Source organism: Salvelinus fontinalis, chromosome 12 (genome assembly GCF_029448725.1).
Source record: "Salvelinus fontinalis isolate EN_2023a chromosome 12, ASM2944872v1, whole genome shotgun sequence".
NCBI lineage: Eukaryota > Metazoa > Chordata > Actinopteri > Salmoniformes > Salmonidae > Salvelinus > Salvelinus fontinalis.
In genome coordinates this window covers 27,855,720-27,864,150 of record NC_074676.1, presented here as the reverse complement: position 1 = coordinate 27,864,150, position 8,431 = coordinate 27,855,720, and the positions used below count along the sequence as shown (strand labels likewise).

Below are 8,431 nucleotides of genomic sequence, written 5' to 3'. Positions count from 1 at the left end.
CTAATTTCAGTTGTGACAAAACAAGCAAGTATAGTGTAGCGAATCAATGTACCATCTAAACCACTGTGAAATATATTTTCCATAAGCAAAAATGTTTGATGCTGGTGTACGAAAATGAAAGTAAGACGCAAAAACGAAATTTAAGAACGGGAAGCATAGAAATAGAGCACATATTGCAGCTTTAACTCCGCATTGTTGGGAAGGGCTAGTAAGCAAGCGTTTCACGGTTAAGTCTACACCTGTTGCATTCGGTGCATGCGATTAATAAAAGTAGATTTTTAGAAAGTTACAGAATGTTCCTTCCTTAATTAAATACCACAAAAATAAAATGTCGCAAATAAACAGCAACTGCTTAGCACAGCAGGCCATGAAGACAAAACACTTGGAAGAAAGCTTTAATTTGAGTACTCAAACTGTAAAATAAAAAACAAGCATTTGTGATTTGCATTATATAAACTACATTCACCAGAAATAAGGACACGTTTAGTACAGTTTTTTTCTGAGGTAGAAAAACAATTAAACATGGAGATAAATGTGAAGAATTACATACATTAAGTTATAGAATGCACAGCCATGTTTATGAAATTCAACTGTAATTCTCAACATTATACAAGCAACTCAAAAAGGTACACTACATGGCCAAAAGTATGTGGACACCCCTTCAAAATAGTGGATTTGGCTATTTCAGCCACACCCGTTGCTGACAGGTGAATAAAATTGAGCACAGCCATGCAATCTCCATAGACAAACATTGCCAGTAGAATGGCCCGTACTGAAGAGCTCAGTGACTTTCAACATGGCACTGTCATAGGATGCCACCTTTCCAACAAGTCATTTAATCAAATTTCTGCCCTACTAGAGCTTCCCCGGGCAACTGTAAGTGCTGTTATTGTGAAGTGGAAATGTCTAGAAGCAACAATTGCAAAGTGATAGGCCATACAAGCTCACAGAATGGGACTGCTGAGTGCTGAAGCGCATAAAAATAGTATCTCCTCGGTTGCAAAACTGACTACCGAGTTCCAAACTGCCTTTGGAAGCACAATAACTTTTTGTCAGGAGAATCATGAAATGGGTTTCCATTGCCGAGCAGCCGCACACATGCCTAAGATCACCAGGTGCAACGCCAAGCGTCGGCTGGAGTGGTGTAGAGCTTGCTGCCATTGGACTCTGGAGCAGTGGAAACGTGTTCTCTGGAGTGATGAATCACGCTTCACCAACTGGCAGTCCAACGGACGAACGTGGGTTTGGCGGATGCCAGGAAAACGCTACCTGCCCGAATGCATAGTCCCAACTGTAAAGTTTGGTGGAGGAGGAATAATGGTCTGGGGCTGTTTTTCCATGATTCGGGCTAGGCCCCTCAGTTCCAGTGAAGGGAAATCTTAACGCTACAGCATACAATGACATTCTTGACGATTCTGTGCTTCCATCTTTGTGGAAACAGTTTGAGGAAGGTATTTTCCTGTTTCAACACGACAATGCCCCCATGCACAAAGCAAGGTCCATACAGAAATGGTTTGTCAAGATTGGTGTGTAAGAAGTTGACTGGCCTGCACAGAGTCCTGACCTCAACCCCTTCGAACACCTTTGGGATGAATTGGAACCCCGAACGAAAGTCCTCGCAGTAATGTTCCTAACATCTTGTGGAAAGCCTTCCCAGAAGAGTGGAGGCTGTTATAGCAGCAAAGGAGGGACCAACTCCATATTAATGCCCATGATTTTGGAATGAGATGTTCGACGAGCAGGTGTCCACATACTTTTGGCCATGTAGTGTAGCTTAATCAAGACCACAGACAGTAGCCTACGTATGACAGCATACAGTGACAGGTCCACCAAAGTTGTACAACCGACTTTAAAATCAACCTCGTATAAAAAAAATGATAGAGCAATTTAAGAAGTTGAGACATGCACATCATTCACGCACAGCAGACAAAGTCATTCAGATGAACAAAATGGTGAACAAAATAGCAAAGTAAGAAAAACTTCTGATTTTCAAAGTGTTTGAATATCTACATTACAACTTACTTGGTCTGGCATTGGTAATGAATTTGTGATTGTTACACGGAGACTGAGAAGTGATAGTTTGAGAATTGAGTGACTTTGTGAAATGAATAGAATAAACAGACAATCCATCTCTTCACAAACTGAAAAGTTAATATAATATATAAATCACCAAGACATTTTGATTAATGAATGAAATATTAAAAACGGGGCAAAAATGTCACAGACCAGCTCCCAGGAATCACTGGAAGTCAAACACATTTTCACAGACTTCCAGCAAGAAACAATTCGGTTCCTTTCAAACTCTCAAAACAATATATAAAACACATTATTTTATATGCATGTATACACTGCCATGCGGACAAAAGCACATCATGTGTGTTCCCAAAAGGTTCCATTCTTGTGAATGTCAGTGAAGCAAAATTTAGCATGTTTACCCCACAAACAAGAAAAGGCTTTAAATATAATTAACAATTGTACAAAATAAAGCTGAAGATATAAAAATAAAGGCCTACACATTGTATGCTATGTAAAATATACACATTCTACTATATGAATAACAAATCAAGTTCCATCATGTACAAAAATAGTTAACATTTTACAACAGCATGGGATTTTTTTGTTTTGTTGACTTAAATCAACTAGTCAAATAAAGATCCATAAAGCTCATGCATTGACTGTGCGTGACTGATTTTCACGTCTCCTTGATGCAATATCAATATCTATAGAGTCTTTACCAACAATAAGTCGGAGGCGTTTTGTTGGTGGAAGTGGAATGAAATCGTCAAACTCTTCATGGTCAGAGTCAGAGACGTCGTCTTCATCCTCTTCTTCAGAGGAGGACGAGTCTTCCTCTGTGTCATCATGCATCCCAAATGTTGCTACAGTCGGCCCAAAGACCTCCCCTGCTTCCCTCTCTACTATACCCGTGAAGGGCCCAGTACCATGGTGATACTGGCTGAGTCTCCTGCTGTCCTGCTCACGCTGCAGCTGAATCTGCAGTTTGGAGGAGCGGATGTGGTCCACAGGACCGAGGCCATGTTTGGAGGAGCGGATGTGGTCCACAGGACCGAGGCCATGTTTGGAGGAGCGGATGTGGTCCACAGGACCGAGGCCATGTTTGGAGGAGCGGATGTGGTCCACAGGACCGAGGCCATGTTTGGAGGAGCGGATGTGGTCCACAGGACCGAGGCCATGTTTGGAGGAGCGGATGTGGTCCACAGGACTGAGGCCATGTTTGGAGGAGCGGATGTGGTCCACAGGACTGAGGCCATGTTTGGAGGAGCGGATGTGGTCCACAGGACTGAGGCCATGTTTGGAGGAGCGGATGTGGTCCACAGGACTGAGGCCATGTTTGGAGGAGCGGATGTGGTCCACAGGACTGAAAGTCCCATTACTCAGTCTGGCTGCATAAGAGCTCCTCTTGGTCTTTGCATGATGGTCCTTGCCAAATTTCATGCTGGTCTTTGTGGAGCTGGAGGACTTGACAGGGTCTGCCTCACCAGGCTCAATCCTACTGCTGCTGCTGTCCCTCCGTCTCCGCAGGGTCAATTTGGGGACACCTGAGTTGTTGTTGGCTAGGATCAGCTGGGAATCATAGCGCGTAATCTGCTGTTTCTTCTTCCCCTTGCCAAGGTGGAGAAGCTTGTCTCCCTTAGACAGGTTGTAGGGCTCATGACCATCAGGCAGGCCTTGCAGTTCTTTCCTGCCATCAGCTCTGTCTGTGGTACAGGCTGGATGGTGCAGGTCTGAAACCTCCTCCTTGAGAAGGGATGCTGGTCGGAAAGAGTGCTCTTCCTGCTTTATAATTTGCTTATATCTGGGACAGTTCTCCGTCTTTGGACAGCTGATATCCAGGCTTGAGCTGTTCATCCAGTGACTGTCTGTGACACAATCACCAAGGTCCATAGGCTTCGTCTTACTAACCACAACGCAGTGGATGGGTGGCAAGTTTGGTTCAAGTTTAATGTTGTCAGACTCCTGTGTGCCAACTGATGATCTGGTTGAACTGCGAGTTCTGTGAGTGCATGCTAAACCATCAGGGCACCTACTAACATCTTTCACTGATTTCTGATGGTTTTCCTTCGCAGTATAGTGCCCAAGACCACCCCTTGTTCGCACCACTTGCACGGGCCCTTTCTTATCCATCTCTCTCTTTTGTGAGACCCTGTTATTGACACATTTTGTGGGGTCCTTAAGGCACAAACCCATAGCTTCCACCTCAATGGGGCACTTGTGGGCAGTTACCTGACACCTTCTTCCTAACTTGAGCAAAGGCTTTATGGACTTTGATTTTAGCCTCTTTGGCACGTTGGAGTTCTTTGAGTGTCTTTGATTGAACGATGAGGTAGGGATAGGCATTTTGGACAGAGTTTGCCTGCTTAGAGCTTGTGCGTCACTGAGCCTTGTCACACTAGAGCGGGCTGTCCTCCCTACTGCTAAGATGTGAACAGAAAAGAAGAAATAACGTCAGACAGTCATTCAAAAGTTTGAGAAACAGGACAACATACATACAATCATTGTAAAATTGCAATGTATTATAATATTAGTATGTACCATAAAATGTTACAGTTCTTAATACAAGTACAGCATGTCACGTAAGTGTTATAATTGACCAATAGTAGCTCAGGAGTATTTTTTAGTTGCCAGAAGATCTGCATTGACCCTTCTATTTTATTTTTGCACTGACTCTATGCATACTCACACTGACACACCAACACACTTCATTTGCTCACACACGCACTGATATACAATCATCATACAGTACATGCTGCTACTCTGTTTATCATATATCCTGATGCCTAGTCACCTTACCCCTATACATATCTAACCCTACCACTCCAGTATCCCTACACATTGTAAATTACCTGACCCTGGAATTAACACTGTATATAGCTTACTTACTTTCTCAGGTTCTTCTTATTTCTATTTTTTTTGTCATACTTGACTTCAATGTTGGGAAAGACTAAGCAAGACAGGCATTTCACTGTACTTATGCACATGACAAAAACTTGATCTCAAAAATGTAATCTAGCTTTTTACATGCAGAAATGCCATATACAGCATGCCTTTCTCCTACACACAGGGGAGGAACCAGAAAAATCACTAATCAAATTCTTTGTATGTTGGTTATCACAAAAAATGTACAGAATTTCCTGGGGCAACTCCAGTGCAAGCACAACTTGCCCAGCTGCCATAAATGCCTAAATTATGTCTTTCACTTAAACAATGGGGAGGAACCAAAAAGATACGTTTCAGGCTACTGGAAATCTTTGTATTTTGGTTGTTGCTCAATGGGGCAACCACAGAGCAGGCTCAACTTGTGTGACTGCTTAATTCACTTGGCCTAATCTAGGAAATAGGGCAACCATTAATGTCAATCCCTGCTCAACCTCAAAGGTGCACTTACATGGATGTGTGTCATGATTTTCCTGAGAGTCTGGATCCATATTAGAGCCTTCCAACTGACTGCCAGAGCATTTGCTGTCTTCTAGTTTCTTCAGCCGATTGAGACGTTTGTCTGTCTCTCTCAGGCCATACATGCTGTTGATAATTGGAGTGGGTGTAGGCTGTCCAGTCTTCGATTTGAAAGCACCAGCACCTCGTCTGAAAGGAGTAGAAATTATAAAGATGTGAAATCTCAAAATCCTAATCAATGTATGACTCATTATTCTACATATAAAGTAACGACAAGTTTGATATTTAAGCAAAAAATGAATGATACCTTTCACATGTGTAACATTCACATAGTTCATTATTTTCTCCAAAGAAGCCATCTCCATAATAACAGGAGATCTCTTCCCCGGGTTCAATATCCCCAAGAACCTTGACACAAGCTGTATCTCGCCCAGTGGAAACAAACTGTAACAACATATACAGAAAAATGTGTTATTTATTTCCACAATTCCCTTTCTTTTTCCGCAATACCTTTGATTTGCAGGCATAACTATACCTTGCAATTTGGCCTGCAATCTGAAAAACAAGAAAACATTTGTTTAGTCTCTTAATACAGGTATTTTAATTATAGTATACGTGTGTTGAATGAGGCAGATACAGTTGGTGTCAAGTGCATGGGTATGCATACCATGGTTGATGAAGGCTGCAGGTCCCAGCCACAGTTGAGCACAGTTCTTGCGGGTGGAGTACATCACACTGAAGTCATTTTCTCCATGTCGCAGTAACACACTTTCCTCATTCTGCGATAGCTCAGCGATGCAGCCCACCAGGTATTCTATCTTATCATTGGTTTTCCTTGGGATAATGTGAATAAGGAATATTTGAGTTTGTAAAAATGACTATATACTTAGTGCAACATTTTGTTATAACTAAATGCAGACTACTACAATTTAATTTGGATACTTACCAGTCTTTTGTTGCTACAATTTTGGCTCCATTCTGCTCAGAGGAATAACGATTGCAAGGAAGTATTTCAAACCCACTGTTAGTTGCAAACATTCGTAGGTAAACAAAAACCTGCCAAAACACAAAAAAATGATGTTAACATTTTTGTTTTGATGGTTCATGCTTTTTGCTCAACAATGGATATTTCTAGATAACTTACATGCTCTTTGAAGAGTTTGCCCTGTGCCTTCGTCTTGTGCGGAAAGTGGTGTCTTGACCAGTCCCCTGCAGTCAAGGCATGGAAGGCCTTCTCAAGGTTGTCATGTTTTTTAAAGCACTCTAGCACCTCCTTCAAATGTCTATGTCGGTCCTTGACGGGTCGAAACCTAAAAGTACACCATAGACAGTCAATTTCGTAACTTTGGCTGCTTACTTATGCACAAGCCATTATATGACAAATGTGTACAATTGTGAGCCAGAAAGAGACAAACCTCCTATTCATCTTATGGGTCTGGAAGCCAAGGTAGGGGTCTAGAATAAGGCTTGTAGTCAAGTCATCATTCTCACAGAGCTCCTTTGCAGTCATACCAGATGATGGGGTATGACGTCTCTCTGCCTCTAGGGCAGAACTGCTGACACCTGAGGTGAGAGAGGGAGGAGATGAGGCGAGACAAAAACACTTGAACAGTTAAACCATTTAAAAATCTGGAAAAACTGCAGTGTAATTTATTTATGAAGCTGAAATTGGTCATTTATGGTTCTGTAATTGTGTGGTGAGCATTGCCAGAGGAAAGCACTTACGTCGACTACATCTCCTGCTTCTAAAGGAGCCCTTGCTCTGTCGCAGCGACCTGGCCGAGGTTATGGATAGATCACTGGAGAATCTGCTGCCATGCCGCCTGCCATTCAACACCATGTTCTTTGATTCCCCCATCTACTTCATTACGCCAGAGTAAGGCGCATATACTCTAATCTGTGCTTGAAGATCTGCAGAGTGAGGATGAGGGGAGGCTAGCGTGGTTTAATCTTCTGTTGATATAGACAAGAATTTAGCACTATGCATTCTGGACCTAAACAAAGAAACAAACAATTTGAGAGTAAAGACTTGTAGGCAATGCACTTGTAGGCACTGTAAGCAAATAAATTAAGCAGAAAGTTGGGCGCCACAAAACTAACATAGATCCTGAACGGATTGTAGCTAGCTAATTCATGGTTTATCAAAGGATGCCATCTTGTGGTTGCTTGTCAACTTTGAGTTTCCATAGCATTGCATTTCATCGTGGTTACTAATTTAGTCTTTCTCGAAAGTCAAAACAAGCAATGTACCTGCAGAAATATGGTCGTGCTAGCCAGTGTAATGTGGCACAATAATCAATTAACTAATGCCTGAAAGATTATAAATGGGTAACTAACGTTAGGCTAGCATGCCAACACCCCCATGACTCATGAGGTCTGATTTAGAGGCTATGCGTTTTCTGGTTACCTAGCAGAGACTTCACATCCAATTAAATAGCCAGCAACTACATGCCATTAGTAGTAACGTTACTTGTTCTGCTTTTGAAAGTGTGTGCTTCTCACTTAACTAGCTAAATAATAACAAGCGAATGTTACAGCAAAACATCACAACAACAATTGCTAGCTAGCTAACGTTAGTAAGCTAACATTGTTCCACAAAAAAAGTCCATGAAATATCAGTAAAAAAAGTGTCGCTGATAAGACAAACTGTCTAAAATACTCACTTTGTTATTCAAGCGTTTGTACTATTACGTGATTCATCCTGCAATCCGAGGTCTGAACAAATAGAAATACCATTAGTTTAAACGTCAGAGAAAACAAACATTTAAAATTGAAGATGGCGGCCAGGCGAAGATTGGGGGGGGCTTGTCTGGACATATACATTGTTTGATATTACGGCAGTTTGTTAGATAAACCAAGGACTGCATGTAGTTTAATAACTATTGTATTAGCTAACTTCATTGTTGTAGAAAAAAAACATCACAGTACCTGGCGCTTTATAAATGCACTATAAATGTAAATAACATTAGCCTGCGCACTGCTTACTCAAACTTGAAACCCATGAACATTTAAGAAC

General features: G+C 41.8%; 1 protein-coding gene across 5 annotated transcripts; it reads right to left on the bottom strand.

Moving 5' to 3' along the window:
- Positions 1-379: 379 nt before the first annotated feature.
- Positions 380-8,425, bottom strand: LOC129867075 (histone-lysine N-methyltransferase KMT5B-like). Of its 5 annotated transcripts, none has more exons than XM_055940235.1 (11): positions 8,344-8,425; positions 8,079-8,130; positions 7,141-7,368; positions 6,831-6,978; positions 6,560-6,725; positions 6,362-6,471; positions 6,083-6,249; positions 5,951-5,970; positions 5,723-5,859; positions 5,408-5,604; positions 380-4,436 (listed from the first exon to the last, which is right to left on the bottom strand). In XM_055940235.1, exons 3-11 carry the CDS (start codon positions 7,271-7,273, stop codon positions 2,665-2,667), a joined length of 2,850 nt encoding a protein of 949 aa, XP_055796210.1. In that variant the 5' UTR covers positions 7,274-7,368; positions 8,079-8,130; positions 8,344-8,425; the 3' UTR covers positions 380-2,664. The 5 variants fall into 5 exon arrangements, with proteins under 5 accessions (XP_055796210.1, XP_055796211.1, XP_055796207.1 ...); XM_055940236.1 differs by having other exon boundaries at positions 7,141-7,326; XM_055940232.1 differs by lacking the exon at positions 8,344-8,425 and having other exon boundaries at positions 7,141-7,409; positions 8,079-8,198.
- Between the last annotated feature and the right edge of the window lie 6 nt (positions 8,426-8,431).

What these genes read in the sequence shown, in the direction of transcription:
- LOC129867075 (XM_055940235.1), bottom strand. Translation starts at nt 7,273, where the DNA reads ATGGGGGAATCAAAGAACATGGTGTTGAATGGCAGGCGGCATGGCAGC. An exon ending in ACCCATAAGATGAATAGGAG is followed by an intron (nt 6,726 to 6,830) that starts GTTTGTCTCTTT and finishes GTGTACTTTTAG; the next exon opens with GTTTCGACCCGTCAAGGACC. An exon ending in GCAAACTCTTCAAAGAGCAT is followed by an intron (nt 6,472 to 6,559) that starts GTAAGTTATCTA and finishes GTGTTTTGGCAG; the next exon opens with GTTTTTGTTTACCTACGAAT.